The 20,920-nt window shown below is 37.9% G+C and overlaps 1 protein-coding gene across 19 annotated transcripts in view; it reads left to right on the top strand.

Moving 5' to 3' along the window:
• The window catches only part of DYM (dymeclin), a 359,439-nt gene that overhangs the window by 204,890 nt on the left and 133,629 nt on the right, over positions 1 to 20,920 (top strand). For 7 of the 19 annotated variants that reach the window (XM_070221038.1, XM_023647794.2, XM_070221040.1 and 4 more), the window contains one exon: positions 442 to 606. The exons of the other annotated variants lie outside the window; for them this stretch is intronic. In XM_070221038.1, the coding sequence (XP_070077139.1) occupies positions 442 to 606 (165 nt within the window). The remainder of the gene's footprint in view (positions 1 to 441; positions 607 to 20,920) is intronic. 19 annotated transcript variants of the gene reach the window in all.

Genomic DNA, 20,920 nt, shown 5'->3' with positions numbered 1-20,920 from the left:
GAAACTGTCTTCTAAAATGGCTATACCATTTTGTGTTCCCACCAACAGTGAATGAGAGTTCCTGTTGCTCCACATCCTCACCAGCATTTGGTGTTGTCAGTATTCTGGATTTTGGCCATTCTAATAGGTGTGTAGTAGTATCTCGTTGTTGTTTTAATTTCCATTTCCTTAATGACATACGATCTGGAGCATCTTTTCCTATGCTTATTTGCCATCTGTGTATCTTCTTTGGAGAGGTGTCTGTTCAGGTCTTTTGCCCATTTTTTAATTGGGTTGTTTGTTTTCTCTTTTATCTTTTTTGTATTTTCTTTGAACAGTTGTTATTTCCTGGGTACCATCTAGTGAAAATACGCAGAAAGCTTCGAGGACGTTAAGAATGATTTATTTTTTCAAAGGAAAACTCCTGTCTTTCTGTTTTCTCCTTCTGCCTTTTTCTTTCAGTTACACCTGCCGCCACTTGCGGAGATATGTGTGTGTGTTGGACAAACTCTGTTTCCCCCACTCTCACTGTTCTACGCTGCGGCAGTGCTTCTCGACCCTCAGTGACAATGGAGAGGAGCTCTTGTCTTTAACTTGCTCTCACATTCTCAGATCCTATGCTTCCAGGTTATTAACCTCTGCTCTCCATTTACTGCATGCTGCATGCTGTGTATGACTGATATGTGCATGTTTTAATGGGACACATGCCATTAAATGATTGAAGAGGAAATTTATATTCAAAATGATGCTAATTGTTTAAAATAATGCCTGGGATTTGTTTCCTCACAAACAAATGTCTTGTAATGTGCTTTCTATTTTGTTTCGTGGGAGAGAGAAAAGCTTTCAACCACACCGTTGTCATGTAAACTTGACAGAACTTTTCTATACTTGGCTCTCTCTGGGAATCTTTTAATTTATAATAGTTGGGAGTGCACTGTCTGATTTGTATTTGAAATAGACTCTACGGTTACTATTATGTATGAATTTTGAGTTCTCTTTCTTGCTCTGCATGCGTACCCGAAAGCTAGCTGTGAGACTTCACCCATGTTTTGATAGAGGCGCATTTGGCTAAGTAAGGTTGATTTTCTGAAAAGGTAGAAGTTATCCATTGGAGTTTTGTGTTTCTTACTCATTTTATTTACATGCAGAGTAGTTATAAAATCAGCAAGTTGCAATATGTCATGGATGAATGCAGAGTAAACATAATGATGGTGGGAGTCGTAAGAAAGAAACAAGCCATCAGTCTCAAGTATCAGAGAAAATCAGCACCTACCGTTTAGTGTGTATCACGCACTAAAATAGAGGGGCAGCGTAGTGTTGCCACTCGGTACTTTGCAGTTGACATTTTTAACACACGTTTTCTGTAAGTCAGAGATGACTTATGCGAGCACTGTACTGTTAGCTTGGTGTGACGTTTGAAGGCCGTGTCTCCACTGCTGAGTGATTTAGAGGGAGAAGGGAGAAAACTCCACGAACACCTTCTAGAAAATAACAAACACGTAGAATTAAAATAGATCTTTTCGGGTGAAGAAACATACAAAAGCTTCAAGCTACAAGGTATTTCTAAGTGAGAACACTTTGGTTATTAGGAATAGGAGACAATGTGGCATCTCGGTTGACACAGCCTTTTCTTGATAACAGAAAGATTTTACAGACTCTCGTAATGATGTTGATCAGACTCTTACTGAGTCAGGAGAGACGCTTCTAAGAATCAGGGATAGAAAAGCAAGCGAAAGTAGTAGGAGAAACTCTTATGTATATAATATAGAAGAATTTATTAAATTTATCAAACTAAAGCCAGTGACGTTCAACTGACTTATGTAAAGTAAGTGAATATCAGGTAAGTGAATACTCTTGGGAATTGGAGACAGAACTTGTCTGGTTGCAAGGAACGGGGAGAGCTGCTGCTAATCATTGAACCTCTTAAATGGACAGAATAATTGATCTTGCCCTTATTTCCTAGCGTGTTACTCGGAGTTCTCCAGAGAAACAGAACCAGTAGGATACATCTGCATAGTGTGTGTGTGTATATATATAGACAGATATATATAGATACAGATACATAGGGAGAGAGAGATTGAGGTTTATTTTAGGGAATTGGCTTTGGTGATTGTAGGGCCTGGCAAGTCTGAAGTAGGGCAGGCTGGAAATTTGGGAAAGTACTGATGTTGCAGTCTTAAATCCTGCATCTATGGGGTAGCCCGGCAGGCTGGAGACTCAGGCAGGATTTTTATGCTGCAGTCTTGAGATGGCCTTCCTTCTTCCTCACGAAACCTCAGTCTGTGCTCTTAAGGCCTTCAACTGATTGATTGAGACTCACCCACACTATAGAGGATAATCTGCTTTCCTTGAAGTCAACTGATTATGAATATTAATCACATTCACAGATACCTTCACAGCAATGTCTAGAGGAGTGTTTGAGCAAACAGCCAGGCACCATAGCCTGGCCACATTGGCACATACAGTGAGCAGCACATTATGCTTCTCCTGGTTTTTCTTTGTGAGTGCCTTCATATGCATCCTCTCTGTCCTACCAGACTCGGAGCCTCCTAGGGGCAGACACTGTATCTTATTCCTTGTTCCACATCTCGTAGCAGCTCATGCCTGTCCATTCTTGATCCTTATTCATTCCAGTTGCAGCGGATTTTGCCATTTGCGACAAAGGCCACTGTCTACTTTGCTGTGGAGTCACACCCCTCACCTCACAGGAGCAGACAGGAGAGGGAAATACACAATCAACTGGGAAGATAAAAGGAAAAGGACTGGGAAGACAAAGTAGGGAGGACCAGAAGTAATGAGTTGAGAGGGCAAAGATGAAGGCACCGTGTCGCCAAAGCAGCGTGCCATTCCTGAGCCCCTTCTCCGATTCCTGGCAGGGTTCAATCTGCACTCAGTTTCCGAGTCGGTGTACCATTTCTTTCGTTTTTTTCCATTTCCTCCTTCAGCACCTTTCCTGGAACCCCTCCGCCCTTACGCACTCCGGGTCCTTCCTCTTCCTCAGGAGGTTGTTCAGTACTCAGCTAAGGTTTAACTGATTAACCCCCCAAAGGGAATTTTTTTCAGTACAAAGCCCTCCTCAGGGCTGAAAAGCCTTTAGGACACATTTATAAGGAAATGTCAGACCCCAGTAGTCCCAGGTAGATGGGTGAGGAAATATTCTGAGGACAGGAAATCTTTATAGTGTTTTCAATATGCTGCCCCCTTGCAAGCCTGTCCGCTGTCTAACAGTCTCCTGTCTTTCACCTCATCCCAGGGCTGTTGCCCAGATGTACAGCACAATTTGGCCTCCAACTTCTGCCAGGCCCTGTCCACTTTTTCTGAACAGCAGAGAAGAAATACAGTGGTTAGGGACATGGGCTCTGGCATTAAGGCCTCTCCTCCTCCCCAGTGGGACAGTGTCCAGGGCACTCTTCTATTCAGGACAGACCTCAGAACGTGGGCATGATTTGCATAAAAGGGAGATTTCTGGTCACCGTTATGCCATGTTCATTTGCAAGTGACTAATACCCTGTATACACAGTGACACATGGTGGAATGTAATTTAGTGCCTGCAGTTGAAAGTTTTCTTTCGACAGAACTATGTTGTATAGAAGGACAAACCAAGGCAAAAATGCCTGAATGAAGCAATCACAGGCTCACTTCACAATCTCAAATAGCTGTTGGTTATGCAAAATGTTTAAAATGTAATTCAGTTCCCAGAGAAAAATATATGCTTATTCCTTAAGACCGAACTTTACCTTAGTCTAACATGAGTTACTGCTGTTGACGGAAAGCTCAGTCATTCTACTGCACATTTCTTCCCAATGTAAGAATTCTTTTTACGGCATCCCTGCGAGAGAGCTTCTGGGTACTTCCCACTTCAGGAGGAAGTAGAGTTCTTGCTGTTTCATCGTTAGAAAGATTGCCATGTGTTCAGTCGTCCTGTCAAAAACTTTCGTATATTGGTCTGGCTCTCCTTGAGAGCAACACATAAATGTATAAACTTTGCTGCTTATAAGAGCCCTTCAGGTTTTTCAAAACATCCGTCGTGACTCCCCTTAATCTTTTTTCTTCAGCTTAAATAGCCTAGTTACTTCAACCATCCCTGAAACAGATGATTTTTAGATTTTTCAGTCTTCTAATTATCTTACTGGATGATCTGTGTTTGTTACCACTCATCATGAAATTTGATATTCCAGAATTGGATGTAATGTTTCAATTGTACTTTATAATTTTGGCCTTTATAAATTAAAACTATATAAAGTATAAATTACATAATAGTTATAAATTATATCCTATTAATTTGTCCTAAGACAAACTACACAGATCTTTGAAAGCAGGCAGATCTTGGCTTGTGTAAAATTCCCAGGTCTTTTTCACATGAACACACATCTCCCTAGACTTGTTTTACATTTAATTATTTGAACTTAATTGCAGGGCTTTGACGTTTGTTCTTCCTTAAATATAACATAGTGGTTTTGTCCCATCTTTCTCTGAGTCATACCTCATGAAGCTGTAAGCCTTTCAGACCTGGTAGCTTCTCCCTCTTACCCTCAGAAGCATTGAGATCAGCTCTCGAGTTACCAACCTTAGAGTTGGCTTCTTTAGAAATCAAATTTCGAATTTCATGTACGCATTTGAGAATTTTCATTGATTGCTAGTAACTGCATGAAGTCAAATGCTTTGATTGTCTAGATCTTTGTGTGCAATTTAAGTTCTGCTTTCTTGGGTTTCAGGGCGGAGTGGTAAATAAGTTTTATGAGAAATCTATGAAAAGAAAATACTTATTTTCCTTTATTTTTAAGTGACTATATTTAATTTACATTTTTTCTGATGTCAAAAATACAGCTCATAATATTGTTTTAATTGGGCCTGAGACTGGAGAAATCAAGGGAAGGTTTGGTGTTGCACCGATTCTGTTTCAGTGGCATCACTTAATTTGAGTTACTCTTAACTCAGAGCCTCAGTTTTGTTGCTCCCTCATGCTAGAAAGCTGAGAAAGAACACCGATGTTTAAAAATTATTTTCTAGCACATATTGATTTAAAACCAGTGTGTTGTTCTCTTCTTATAAAATTAAGCATGTTAGCACTGAAGTCCTTGACTAGTGAATACTTTGCCAAGGTCAATGGTTCCTGACCTTTTGGGGGAGTCAGAACTCTTCTAGGATCTATTGAAAATTATGGACACTCTCTCCAAAAGACAAAAATAGATGTATCTGATTTACATGTATCTGATTTAGTTAGAATATTAAGTACAACTGCTGTAAAAGAGGTCCCTCCCCCGGCCCCCCAAAAGTCTGAGCTGGAATGGCAGCTCTGCCCTGTAGAATTTTTAAGACCAGGAGTCCTCTCTTGTGCTTGTGTAAGACCCACAATGTCTTGCTCTCATCCAAAAAGTTTGGAATGGCTCGCCACAAGTTCTGCATTCCAGCCTGCAGGAGGTTGGAAGGGACAGGGGTGGGAGATACACTCCCATTTTAAGGGCTTCACTCATCCCTTTGGCCAAAACTTAGTCCTGGGACTGTCCCGCCTACTTGGGAGGCTGGAAATAGAGTCTTTAGCTGAGTGGCCGTGTGGTCTGCTAAGAATTCTCTTACTGGGTGTGAAGGGGAGACAGTTATGGGGACAACTAATGGTCTCTGCCACACCACTGGGAGTTCCTGTCCCAAGTTATGAAATTAACCAGTGTTTACTCAGTGACTGCTGTTGGGTAGCAAGAGGGGTTCCTGGTAAAGACAGAGCCATTGGTAAAAATCGTTGCCTTAAACTGTTAGTTAAATAGAAAATTAGTGATTTGTAAAAAGAGATCTTTTCTGACAGTGGGATCTGAAGTGGCCTCAAACAAGCAGGATTTGAGGAACGTAAAGGTTAGGTGCTGTTTGATTAGGAGAGAAGATATAGAAACGTCAAGTGCAGAAGTTCACAGGTGGGCGAGCACATGATGTATTCCAGGGACAGTAAATAGGGTGGTTTGGCAGGAGCAGATTTATATATGAAAATCAGTGTTACAACTAGTTAAATTAGCCGTGCTCCTGAGGGGTTCGGATCCTAGGTGCGAACCTGGCACTGCTCATCAAGCCGTGCTGAGTTGGCGTCGCACAGAGCACAACTGGAAGGACCTACAACTAGAATATACAACTATGTGCTGGGGGGCTTTGGGGAGAAGAAGAGAAAAAAAAGATTGGCAACAGATGTTAGCTCAGGTGCCCATCTTTAAATCACATCTGGTGCCATTTTATTCCTTTGAAAGGACTGCATCTTCAGTCTAAATCTAAGACAATGTTCTAATGAGTTTCCTCAAAAGAGTTTTTCAAAATTGCCAGAACAGTCTTGTCATAGTATATCCCACTCACTAAATCTGTAATGAATAAATGTTTGAAGCCATAGTAATAATTTTTCATGCATATGATACTGTCTTAATAATTCTGTTGTGGCTATGTGCTTTATTGATTTCTGTGCCACTTCTGTGGCATGAAATAAAATGTATTATCCCACTTAAACCATTATGGTTTCCTTTTGAATTACACATTCACTACTTGATCCTGTCATCAGGCTTATTCCATGTCTATAATGTGGTGTCCACTCCTAAGATTTACTTCTTTAGTGCTCAGGGCTGTATAGTAACTCAAAATAGGGCACGTAAATTCAGATCAGAAAAGTTGGGAAACAAAAACAATACACAGTTAAATGTTTTGAGAATCACTCTTCAAACTTAGTCTGTTTTCAGGTTTGGAGTTTTCTTTTTTCTCCTCAAGAATCATTGCTGTGCATTCTGTAGGAGAGAGGAGGGCACAGCTTGACAAACCAAGCCACCGTCTTTGCTTGGCCTCCGAGCTGAGGCAGAGAGCTTTGTCCCCACCCGCTTCTCTTAGCTTCTGTGACAGCACACTCCTGGCTTTCTTCCCACCATTTTTGCTTTTTTTAGACTGTTTTCTTAGTCTTGATCCTAAGGCTATCCTCTCTTTTAACTTAGACTCTTACGTTAGGCATTTTCATCTCTTTCTATGACTCTACATGTCATCCATGTGCCAGTACTTCCCAAATTGATAACTCCAGCCCAAATTCTGAGCTCCAGGCCCATGCTCTCAGCTGCCTTAATGTTAACATCACCACTCACACCTCTCACATGCCCCATCTCCCAGGTGAACTCTTACCTGTCTTCATAAACCTTTTCTTTTAGTCTCTTCCATCTCAGTAAGTAGGGTCTCCATCCTTCAAGTTACTCATGCCCATCACATGAGAATCTTCAACATTTTCTTTCCCTCACCCTTACGTCCATCCTCATTCTATCCATTACAGTTCTGTATCCAAAATGTAAATGCAATCTGTCCTCTTTTCTCTGTCCCCACTGCCAGGCACTCTAGCTCAAACCATCTTATCCCACACCTAGACTGAAAACCTGTTGTTTGGTTTCTCCTCCAGTCTCATCACTCCCACCCCTAATTGCTCACCTAGCAAGCACCTTCAAGTCATCTAAACCAGATTGCTTCTCTTGCTTACTCAAAAGCCTTCCGTTGGCCTTAGGATAGTACATTCTGTAGCCACACCAATTGCCTTTTCTTTTCTAGGATTTACTGACTGTTTTTCCATCTTAGGGCTTTTTACATGTTCTTTCCTATATAGCATGTTCTTTCACCTGCTGTATATTTCTTACACTTGTTACTTTCTCAGACAGGTTTTCCCTTATCCCCAAATCCATTGGTATACTTAATGTTATGTTTTCTCTCACACACTCCTTCTCTCCTTCTCTCTCTCAGAGTAGACTGTAAGTTCCACGAGGGCAGGAAATGTGTGCTTTTTAATCCACTAATCCTTAGCACCTAATGGTATATAGTAGGTGCTTCATATTTGCTGAGAATGGATTGTTTTAGTTTATTGTAATTAACTTTTGGCAGACTCGCCCAGTGTACTAATGGCCACTTCTTCAGATATTACTTGGCCAGAAGCAGGAAGATGGCAATCCTGTTACAATTCTCCTACATCTTCAAAATAGCGTTCAAGGTAGCATCGTTAGACGACAAAGTATTCTGGTTATAGTGTCTACAGATATGCAGCAAAACTGCCTGGCAAAGGAAGGCTTTCTTAATTCTTCTTGAATATGTGAAATCGCATTGGTTTTTTATCTCAGCTAAATATTTTACAAATTCTCCGCTTTTCAGAGTTATATGGTAAACCATGACCATCAAAGCAATATCAACATGCTTTGAAAGATTCCTCCTAAAAATGCAAAAATAACATTTTCTCTAGTGGCTCCAGCTAAGCAGAAGAAACTCAGGAAAAAGTAATTTCACATTTAATTTTACTTCTTGAAATTTAAGTGTAACTACTGGAAAATAATTTGAACATGGAGTAATTCTAAAAGCTTTACCACACCCTCCTCCCCCAAAAAAGTTTTCCTTTGCCATTAATTAAATTAATTAATAATTTAATTAATAATTAAATTATTGAGGCTAGAGGCTGTAATAGTAGTAACAGACTAAAGTAGCAGAAATATTGATAAGAAGTAAGAAAATATATTGCTGTATTAAAAATTCTATTTAACTTGCTTTTTAGTTTCAAAATTACCTAGTAGAGAAGGAAACATTTATTATACTATACCTAATTGGAAATGTTTAGAAAAATATTTTCAGTGTGTTACTCATAAGAATTGGTAAGATTTATTAGAGACTAATAGTAGCATTACAACCCTGCTCACAATAAATGTTATACTAGCCTGCCATGATGATCTTCACTAAAATGTCACCAAGTTACATTGTACAATTTGTAATCCACAGGGAAGAAATTCAGATTAAATCAATCACTAAAATATAACAAAAGATACTTATTAACTAATTAAAATTTTAATCTGTGAGAAGAATGTCATGAGAATTTTGGCATGTGGAAGCAAAATAAAGACATGATGGAATCTTAGGAAACAATAATATGAAAGTCACGTTCGATCCAAAACATGGTGATAGATCTTTTTTCCCACTGAATGGTCTTAGGTATAGATTTCTTTGATGAAGGAGACCCTCAAGTCTTAGTTGACGTCTAGGTGCAAGCAGAGTTCCTGAAGGTGAACACTCTAAATAACAAAATTAAAATTTCTCAGGCAGTTTAGACTGTATGGAGGATTTGGAGTGGATACAAAATTCCCCAAGTTGGATGCTCTTCCCCTGGGGCTGCCATTTGCAGGAAATTTCATGTACATATTCAGACATGCAGACTTGCATAACTGCTTATTATAGAAATATTCTTGGTTACTAAATGTCTAACAGACTTAAACATACAGGGTTTCCCGTATATGGAAGAGAAGTGATTCCACCCACTCTCCATGCCTTGGCACGTCGTGATGCCAGCCCTTACATTTATTTGACTTCCAGAATTTAAACAGGTGGTGATGTAAATCAGAAGTTAATGTTTCACCTACAGGCACTAGGTAACTAAATCATCATACTCGCAATGAGAAAGGTAAATCCTTTTCAATTGGCCACAGAGTGGGAATGGCATTTATTCTAATCTTATCCCTCTAAGTTAGATTGACAATAAAATATTTATTTTTATCTTACAAAAGATGAGGAAGTAGAGGAGAATGTAGAGAAGTTAAATTGTTTGGCAAAGATCACACAACAAGCTGGAGGTAGAGTCCCTGTCTCCAGGGCCTCTGCTCTGGTCGAAGTTTTGTCTTCCTGAGTGTGACCACATTGTAAAATGAGAGAGGTGCGTCTCTCCATACACGCGCTTAATGAATCGTTCTCAACAGAGAGCTGCTTCTATTTCTTCTGTTTTTTTACAATTTCACATTTTGAGATTTTAAAGTTTCATTTCAGTCCTGTTATATTTTAAATCTCCATCTTACAGATTTGAGCTGGAATGGGAATTGAAGAGTTACTAATTTATTTTCCTAGGCATTTTTCCATGTGCATTCTTATACTGATCTTAAACTGGAATCAGATATGTTCTAAGAGGCGGCTTGTTTTGCACAACAGTTCTACAAACTAGCTGTCTATAAGAGGCAGTTCATTAAAAATTAACTTTAAATGAACTTGAGATGTACTGTATAGATTTTCTAAAGGCTGAACATTAGAGCATACAAAATATTTTCTTTGCCCAGTAGTAGTGATAACAACTAATATTTATTGGGCTCTTACTCTGTAATGGATACTATTCTAATTATTAACTGTCTTTATTTTAATTCTCAAAGCAACTCTATGATTATATCCCTGTTTTATAGATGAGAAAACAGATGCAAAAAGTGATTTAATACCTTGCCAGAAGATAGTAAAGCCAGTGTTGAATCCCGCACATTCTGGCTCTAAAAGCCGCAGTCTTAACTGTTGTACTGCCTCCCAAGAAGCCTTCCAATAATAGTGTGATTTTGTTAAGTAGCTTTGCCCTTGAAAACTCTTTGACCCATCTTAGAGCCCACTACACATCTGGTATTTGACGATTATACATTTTAAATTCTTTGTGTTTACATTCTTAAACTTCTCTGTTCTCTACCTACTCACAGTTTCACTTGGAGGGAGTTTATAAAACTGGATAAAATTGAAAATTGAAATATAGACTGTAGAAACAAGAAATTCAAAACTGTATTTCTTGGTCCTCTAAATTCAATATGTACGACTTACTCTGATTTCTACTCTCTAAACATGCAGTGTCTCCTGTTTTTCAAAGCTATTAAATCCTTATAAAAGTTTCATAGTGTTGTATCCCAAATGTCTAAGTTTTGTTTTAATTTTTGATATGTTTGATTTTTTTTCTCAAAGTAATAGTGACTACAAGCTATTAGCAGAAAGTTTTTAACTAGATTTCACAAAGTAAGCATATACAGACAGATTGTCAAGGTAACACAAAGGATAAGTTTTACATTTTACTTACCACTGGGAAGAGAAAAAATAATAGCAATTAGCAATGAATCTAATAGTGAATAAAAGTCTTACAGCTTCCTTGTCATTCTTGTGTTTAGTGAGTAACAATTGTGTCATTCTTCCAACTTCAAATAAGTAAGCAGAAGCTCTCCTGGGGATTTAGAAGTATAGTTACTATACATATCTGTACATTTTAATACAGGTAACATTTACATAGACTTAAAAAATGTTTGTTGTTTTTAAGTTTATTCTTGGTGTATCTCATGTTGAAACTACCAATTCCTTTTCCTATATGCATTTATTTTCAAGTAGCAAATACCATAAGCCAATAGGAAGTTCGAGGCCCTAGTGTTCGCCACAGTAGGAGTTTTAAGAATTTAATAGATGGTCTCTGCATGCCAGCACGCAGTGGTTGTGACAGCATTGGGCATCTGGCAGAGACAGCAGTTTGTGTCTTGTTAAGCTGGGTCCCTTTTAGGATTCATGTAATATCTTCAGTCCTAAACTTCCAAAATCACACTTAAAGACAGTGATGGAACTAAATATAATGATATTTTAATATCTTTTCTGTAAAATGTTAGAAAGTAAAAGAAAGGTTAACAAATTAGTCTAAAACCAGTGAATAAATAGCTGCAGGTAAGTTTATTTCTACATGCTCAGTAAGAACAGCACATTTGGGAAATACTTTTCATGATTTAGCTGACGGTACAATAGCCTCTGGATTCCTCTTGCTGTCCTCAGATGGTCAGGTGAGAGAGCATGATTATGGATTAGATACTGGTCAGTAAGACACAGTGGCAGTCATCCGTTGTGTGGGTTTTTTTATTTTTGCTGTTTTCTTGTATTGCATAGCAGTATATTACCATAGCAGGCAAGATACTAAAGCAATGTGTTGTGATAGTCCAGTTTAAAGAAAGAAAAGAGCTTTGATTTTCTTTAGTTTTTTAGATTTTTGATTTTCATTAGTTTTTTAACATTCCTTCTCAGGAATCACCGTCCCTTGATTTCTGTGCCTGGCACTAAGCAGCAAGTGCAAGAGGTATGCAGGTTCCCAAATTTAGCATGACTCCTGGTGTGGCTATGGCAAGAGTTTGTGGTATTTCCTGTTACCTGGTTTAGAGAAATTTTATTTCACCCTCACTCTCTGGTTTTCTAGCCCCTCCCTTCCTCCTGTGAATATAATAATGATAATAGTAACCATTTTGTACATTGAGTCCATGTACATTAATAACCTGTGCTTCCACTGACAGCTGATGCACTTGAACTGGAATCATGGTATAAGCTAAGAGGCATTGGCTACAAATTTGTCCAGGTCACTCACTCATGCATCTTTTCTTTAAGTGAGAGCAAGTCAATTTGGCTTTAATTTGCAGTGCCTTTTACAGTCAAAATGGTGGTTGTTTCGTTCTGCTATAGCAGGAATGCTACCCCAAACAGTAAAATGAACTCTTAAAATTATTGCTTTAGTAACCTAGCTCTGGTGTATTTGTATTCTTGGATTTGAATTTCTTGGCACATGACTTAAATCACTGCTTTTTATATATTGAGGAATGTCCCTACTTATTTGAGTCAGTGTTCTTTAGCTTCAAGAATTAAAAAGAATCAGTACGTCGTTTCTCAGAGGGTAATGTGGCTTATTTGTTTACAACATGTGGAAATTTAACATGCCTTGCCATAACCAAAACCATAGAAGTCACTTTCCTGATATATGTTGGGTTTTTTAGCATAAAGAAGCTATATGTATTTTCATGTTATTCCTAATCTGGTTCTACAGCTGCATTCTCTGATTTTGTACATTTAAAGAAGCTGATTTTTTTCCCCTCTTACGTAATCAAATGACATTTCTTCTGATGACCTACACTTGTATAAATACAGTAGTTACTTCCTTGCCTATTAATATTTGTTATTCAAATATTTTTCTGAAGAGAGTTTAGTTTTCATTTTATTGTTTTTAGATATATCATTCCATTAAAACTATGTTTCTGATGTTGTCCTGTTTCAGCTTTGACCTTTAATTCATTGTTTGTTTTAAACAAACTACAATGTTCAAAAATTACAGGGTTATATAGAACTAATTATCTTCTTTGTTGAATGTATGATTTCCTAAAAAGCATAATATGCTGATGACATTTTATCCTGCATTAGTTCATTAGACTAGTTCACTAAATCACTAGTCTCTGATCTAGAGGAGATGGCTTTCCATATGCCATTTTGTTTTTCTCACTTTTTTCTGTACCAGATATATCACTGTCCTTATTGTCGGCATGGTCAAATAGGCAGAGCTGGTGTTCAGAATTGGAGAAATTGTAGGTGATGGCAGAGTAAGACTGGTGTCCAATGCACCCATTTTCCCCATGAGACTTGGAGTAATTCTTTTCAGGTTGTGTACTACCACTGAATATGGCCTCCTTTTGACAATCAAATATCCACGTCTGACTGTTTGTCCCTGTATCCTCTGAAAGCAATAGTTGAACTTAGATTTTTAGCAAGAGCCCTCTGATTTACGCATTCTCTTTGGTTAATAGATAGATCTAAAAGCCCTACTTTTGAGTTGTAAAGTTTGTCAAGATTCAGATTCTCTTTGATGTGAGTGAATATAGTGCACCTCATAGTAGTGTAATAACAAAAACACTTCAAATTTGAGCCTCAGAGAATTTAGTCGGATGGCTTCAGCCCATAAATAGGACAGGTGGGTGGATGGAGGGGTGATCTCAGGTAGGCTTCACTGACTAAAGTGACTTTTAAAAAGTGATTTGAGGACAGATACTTGGTGAGTTAGTAGGTTGTTCCAAGCACAGGGGGCGGCGTGAAAGAAGAGATAGGCAAGAGTAGGCGAGAAAGACAAAGGGCTCATTTAGGAGAAAAGAATGAGGAATGGGACAGGGTGTGGGAGGAGATGAGATCAGACATACGAATTGGAAAAGAATTATGGAGCCATTTGGAGACAAGAAAAAAAACGATACTTTAACTGTTCAGAGAGCCAACGCTGATTAGAAGAAATGTGGCGAACTTATACCCCTGAAAGAAAGGATGATGGCAGTTTATATGTTTCATTGTTGAATAAGAACTTAAGACAATAAATGGGCAGATCAAAAAAAATGAAATGATTATGAAGTGGTTGATGTATATCATTCAAACCAGGACCCTTTAAGAGAGTGAAAATGGACTCTGTTTAGTGATTCCATTGGGACAAAACGCTTAAACTGGACTATCCTGGGCAAATAGGGACATATGATTATCCCATTATTATTAAATAATTACGTGGAGCTCATTAGTAGATCACAAAGATAGGAGAAATTAAAATCCTGAGTTTTGAAAGTGATACATCATAGTAGTCCTTAAAAAAATAAACTGTAAATAGTGAAGTGTCAGATTCTGGCCTGGACTAGCGGCGCCCGTCACTGAGGCTCATTTACAGATGTCGGTGTTTTCAGGGCAGGGTGGCATGGTGCTTAGGTGTTGAGCCAGGCTGCCTAGACTTGAGTGCTAGTTTGCCACTGAGAAACTGGTAATCTTTAGATAGTAAGATGGGGATAATAGGAGAACCTGCCTCTCTGGGTTAAGGTCAGGTTTAAATGAGATAATGTATGTCAAACATTAACAAAATGGTCATGTCACATACTAAGTACCCAAATTCTGCTATTAATATTTTTACCACAATTACTTCAACAACTGCTACTATTTATATATTGGAGATTTGAATGTTTTCAATTTAAAGTAATAAATACTTTAAGCTGTCTGATGGTGCTGGTAGATTTCTACCTTTTGTTTATAGTGGTAATTCAGTAATTAAATAAGTTTGGAAAATTATTTTTCATTCCAGCTTTAACATAATACAGCTCACATCTCACCTTCTGTCTATCTATGCCGGTTCTCACTTTTCAGAGGTAGACAGATTTTCACAGTTATATTATTCAAGCATTGCATACAATAATACTCATTTTGCAGTTACGTAAGTCTTAAAGATGTATTCAGCAGCATCGTGTTTTTCAAATCCAGTTCCGATCCTGGAGCAGATTGATGGCTGAGGAATAATTATTTAACTTTCTCTTTTAAGTAGGAAAGATGAAACTTACTTTTGCTAGGCTTGGGGAAGGGTCTTGGCAAATAAAAATAATGCTGTACTTTAGCTCTTTTAAGTTTGACATAGTCGTTTAAAGAGATTTGTGAGATTGTTACCAATAATTCAGCTTGAACATGCCCTTCTTTGTCCGCTTGCATTTATTATTCCTCTTTCCTAGAGTGATCTTTCCTCAGATATCTGCACAACTCACACCCTCATTTTCCTCAGGTCTTTGCTTAAATGTCTCCTCCTCAGTGAAGCCTTCTCTGACTCCCCCATCCAGAGCCTTTTTCTAGCACTCTCCGTTGTCTTTAGCTTTATTTTCATAAACGACAGTTATTCTAGAAGCACTGTGACGGTTCTCCGTACCTCTGAGATGTGTAGTGGGGGAGTAACTATAAAGTCCAGTCCTATGATGGAACAAACATTTGTGCTTCTCTGATACCTCAGTAAGTCGGGCCTTAGGGAACTGAGCTTTCTTTTAGAATTGATTTGCTTGTAAAAGGAGTTATGGAATGTGTAAATCTTCTCGTTTTGGAGTGAGTTGTGGTGGCAGTGGCTGAGGACGAAATGGCAGTACTATTTCAAGAACAGTCCTCTGAAGAGAAGGCAGAAATAATTTTTTTTTTTTTCCAATAGAAGAGAGAGTTTCCATTGCTGGTCCTGGAGACCCGAGAACCCTAACCTGCCTTCTAGTTGGGAGAGAGGAACTCCTCCTCTTAACCACATGTCTGTGTGTATTAGTCAGTTCAGGCTGCCATAACAAAATACCATTAACTGGGTGGCGTAAACAACAGAAATTCATTTTCTCACAGCAGACTGACGTTTGCTGAGGGCTCTCCCCTTTGGCTGCCGATGGCTGCCTTCTCAGTGTGTGTTCATGCAGTCTCTTCTTTGTTCCCTCATGGTGACAGTGGATCGGGTGTCTCTTCTTAGAAGGACAGTAATCCTGGCAAGTCAGGGCCCCACCCTCATGACCTCATTTAGCCTTAATAACTTCCTTACTGCATTTTCAGTCAAACTGGGGCCGGGGTTAGGACTGCAACGTGAATTTTGGAGGGACGTATACAGTCAGTCCGTAGCACACTGCATCCCAAATTACTTCTATTTATGAAGTTAAACATTTTTTTGAGAGCCTTTTAAATATACAGACGCTATGCTAGGCACGAAGGAGGCCAAAGTGAGTTATTGTATGCTTAAGAACTTAATATTTTAGTGAGGGAGATAAACATGGGTACAACTAACTAAAAACGTAATCAGGGTTTTCTCTAATTTTGAAGGGTGGGTAGAAATTTGCCAGGCAGATTTATGTAGGAAAGGCAAGTATAAGGCCAGGAAGTTGGCATGAGCTAAAGCATGGTGTGTTCAGGAAATGATGAGCAGACCAGTGTGGGTAATGGGTGGAATCAAGTAGGGAGTGGTAGACTTGAACTAGAAATGTAAAACTGCTTTGTGGTGTTTGTCTTTCCTAATGGTGCCATGACATTATCTGAAAAAGTGGAAAGCACCTAGTATGTTGATTTCTACAATGAAGAATAGTAAGTTTCAGAAGACTAGGAATGACTGGCATTTATAATCTACAACAAGAGACTAATTGTGCACATAAAATACAGTGGTACAAAGCATATAATTAGTGGGATTATTTTAAGGGAATAACTTTCCCACACATTGCAGAAAATGTATACTTAGTGTCATATTTGAGAAATCAGGGTGAAATTTTAAATCCTGTTATTATTAAGGTAGAAAAAATTTGTACAATCACAACTTCAAGTAAGGAAAAAGATTAAAAATCTTTGGTTTTCGCCAACGTTCCTTAAGTTTCTATATAAAATTTCTAAAACTCTGGATGTTTTTCATGTAAATGTTTGAAAAGAAATCACTATTTGCATCCAACCAAGATGGAGTAACAGAAACAGGATTTATTCTTCTGCCTGAAACAAAGACAACAAAAAAACAGACAAAATATATGAAACAGTGGTTTTCAAGACAAAACAAAAGAAATTAATCCTTGAGTTATGGGAAGCACAGGAGGTGAGCCCTATGAATAGTGTGGCTTGCTGTTTGAAGAGAATTTCCAGACCATTGCTCAGAATTACAGCTAATAAGCCAAAAAATGGAATCATAAAAATACTCACTTCAAAAGAAGGCAGAAGAAAAGGAAAAGGGGAGAAAAAGAATAGATAGGACAAATAGAAGACTAACAGCAAAGTGGTAGACATAAACTTAACCTCATTGGCAACACTGGTCAAAAGAAAGCAGGAGTGACTTTAGAGAACAGAATGTTACCAGGAATAAAGAAAGCCATTTCATAATGATAAAGGAGTCAATTCGTCAAGAAAACTGTTAGAATCCTAAATGTATGCACTAAACAAATAACAGTGCTTCAAAATACATGAAGCGAAACTGATAAAATTGCGAGGAGAAATAGACAAATCCACAACTATAGTTGGGGATTTAAATACCTCTTTCTCAGTAATTGATAGAGCAAGTAGACAGAAAATGAGCGTGAATTTTGAAGACCCAGGCAACACTATCAACCAACTTGACCTGATTGACGTTTATAAAACACTGCAACCAATAACAGCCAACTGCACTTTCTTCTCATTTGTACATGGGAACATATATCAAGTAAGATCATATTCTGTGCCATCAAACACATCTCAAGAAGTTTAAAAGGATTCTAATCATGGAAAGCGTGTTCTCTAATCACAAAGGAATTGTAACAGAAATCAATAATAGAAAGCTCTCTGGAAAATCCCCAAATATTTGGAAGTTAAATAACATATTTCTGACTAACCGATGGATCAAAGAAGAAATCAAAGGGGATTTAAAAGGTAATTTAGACTAAATGAGAATATAACAAATCAAAATGTGTGGGATGCCACTAAAGCAGTATTTGGAGGGAAATATATAGCCTGAAATGCCTATATTGGAAAAGAGGAAAAGTCTCAAATCAGTGACTTCAGTTTCTACCTTAAGAAATGAGAAGAATAAGAGCAAATTAAACCAAATAAGGAGACGAAAGACAATAATGAAGAGCAGAAATCAATGATATGGCAAACAGAAAAGCGGTAGGGAAAATCAATAAAACCAGAAGTTCATTCTTGAGAAGATCAATAAAATTCATAGACCTCTAGCCAGGATTGCATGTTGAATAAGTTTGGATTGTATCCTGGACATATGAACGTTATATTGTAGAGACTCTGGATTCTATTATAAACGAAATGATCTCTCTCTGATAGAATAGGGAATAACATAGTCTCTTTACTGGGGAATCAGGGATTAAATTGCAATATATGGAAATCTAAGATTTTAAATTGGAATATAAGTATAGTACCAAGCTTTCATGGTGTGCCAGGGAAAAGTGCTTTTTGCTTTGAGTTTCTCTTACAAAATCATTTTAACCTCCACCCTTGACTTTTCCTGCCAGAGCACAGTTTTTTAGAACATCCGTGTAACCCCAACACAACCTTGACTCCAGACGCTTTGCTCAGTCTCATGACATGTGGTATTTGCAGCGATTCTCCAAAACAGAAACTACATACTGACAGCTGGTGGTCTGGACTCAGCCCAGAGAGGCGCTGTATTTGGTTTGCACAGTATTTTTAAAAAGTTAGACATTGTTGCCAACATATGGCAAGAGTTGTAATAGCTGGTAACCCAGGGCCCACGTTCCTCCATGCTGATAACAGTGGAACTGACCGGTGGCCTTTTCCATAGGCTCCCTATTAAGGGTTTTTTCATTTCTCTCATTTAACCATCACAACACTTATTTAGTAGCTGTCTACATCATCGTTACCACATGTAAGGAAACTGAGTGTCAGAGTAAGTTAAGTGCCCAAGTTCACACAGCTAGTATGTAGAGGACTTGGTGTTTAAACACAAGTGTGTCTGAATTGTCCTAAATTCCTTTCTTCAGAACATCAGAAACAAGCTTATTTTTTATGTCATTTCAGTTGAAAAATCATTAATGTCCATAAATATTACATGATGCTAGCTGTAGAGCCCCAGCTAACAAGTTCATCACAATTTTTAAATTGTACAAGGTTAAAATTTACAGTCATTTGTCAATTTTCCCTGAATTCCTTAAGGCTGGATTTAACCTAGCCTGCTTTTTCATTTCTAAAACGTTGATATTTGTTTACTGTACTGTCCAAATAGGTTACTGATAAGTAATTGAGAAATATGTTCATTTTAACACTATTTTCCCATTTACTTTAACATGATTCCCTTCCATGAAAATAACAACTAACTCTGCCAGAGAACAGGGATAAGCACTGATGTCTTTAGTTTTCTGTTTTCAGAAGGAACACAGAATTTAAACTTCACTTTGAATAAAAATTGCCCATGATTTAGATAACAATTTATATCTTTCATCAAGAGACAAATGTCTCTTCCCCACAAAGATGGACTTGTATATTCTAGCTTAATAAATATTTACTTTTTGTCTGAACAGATTAGATTCTTTAATCCCAGACTGTTTGTGTCTATCTAAATAGTATTGTTATCAGACTAGAGCTAGTGTTTTCAGTTTTCCACACACAGAGTACTTAACAAATAATTAAATATATCTCTTATGCAAAAGGCAATTGGAATTAGTCTAACAGATGCTGTGGGTTAATGAACATGTATGGGTCGTGTGCCTTACTCTGCTAAAAGTAAGGAAAGTCTTAACCCTGCCTGCTTTAGCATAAAGTTTTAAAGAAATTAAACAGGTTCATGTTTTTAATAAAATATCTTCTGCCCAGAGCTTCCTTTTTTGCAGGAGGTAGGGGTGATGGTGCTGGCAATGAGAGCATCTTTTACTGTTACTGTCTCTGTTGATTGAAGAATGAACAAAATGTCAAAGCAGTTAGGTACAGAGCAAGTAGTAGAGACTGATGTCAAACAGACCTTGGACAAGTTACTTTCCCTCAGCCTCCTTCTCTGTAAAATATGGATAGTAATGCCTACATTGTAGATCACCCTTGACAATAATTTCTGTAAAGGCCCAACCCTGATCTTGGTATCTAATAGGCACTCTATAGATGCCTACTGTCCCTCCTCCTCCTCATTATCAATAGCAAAATGACTTGACTGCTTTTAGTGACGTGAAGACATACTGTACAGCGACCATATGTTCCAAGGCAAATATTGTGGCATGTGATTTGTAAGCAAATGGCAGAAACACATTAGGAGAAATTTAAGTATTCAGTGTGTTAGCAAACTTTACAATAGTTTACTTAATTGAGCATGACCCAGGAATATTAGTATCATGGACACTCTTTGAGCCTAATATATCTGCACTGAATACTGGTCAAATGCCCTTATCAACTGTAATTACAGTTCAGTGAAAAATCTATGTGTGGCCCAGAGATAGCGAGCTTCCAGTTTTAGGTGACTTATAGCAAAGTATAGTTGAGTAATAGTGTTGTGCATGAAGACATTGAGATCATCATGGAATGGGAGGAGCACTGGATCAGAAGGCAAAAGACCGGAATTATTCTGTCCCTCAGCACCCTGTGTGACCTTGGTCAAGTTATATTTTTCTTATTTTGTTTTTCCTCAACATTCAAAGTAGGGAGCTGAATTACATCTTTAAGATCCCAAGTATGTGCACAGTGCCTTTCAGTGTGTTGTAATGGGATTGCCTTGTACAGAACAATCTCCCAAGAATGGGATTAACTTGGCTGAAGAGCCAGCAGAGGGAGCACAGAGCATGAATTAATGTCCGGATTTTAGGAAAATTGGGGGGTTTTAATGTGGTAAAACATTAACCACAGTTCTTAAAACAGGAGATTATTTCTTATCAGGTTATGCTTAACTTGATTTGAGCTATAATTTTGACTTGAAATGGTGACATTTTTACAACTACAGATAGAATTCTACCTCTCTAATTATCAGTAGTTATAATAAAGAGCTGTGTTCTAAAAGGACATTTAATAATGGTTATTCGTGAGGATCATTCATGTTCTGTATTGTTAAATATATTTTAATAAAAAACATTGTAATTTTATCAGAAATATTCTGGTTGATATTGTAATAACTCTGAAATTAACCCAGAACTAA

Source organism: Equus caballus, chromosome 8, assembly GCF_041296265.1.
Source record: "Equus caballus isolate H_3958 breed thoroughbred chromosome 8, TB-T2T, whole genome shotgun sequence".
NCBI classification, from domain to species: domain Eukaryota; kingdom Metazoa; phylum Chordata; class Mammalia; order Perissodactyla; family Equidae; genus Equus; species Equus caballus.
The sequence above is the reverse complement of the archived record's forward strand: the minus strand, read 5'-3'. Positions and strand labels throughout refer to the sequence as shown.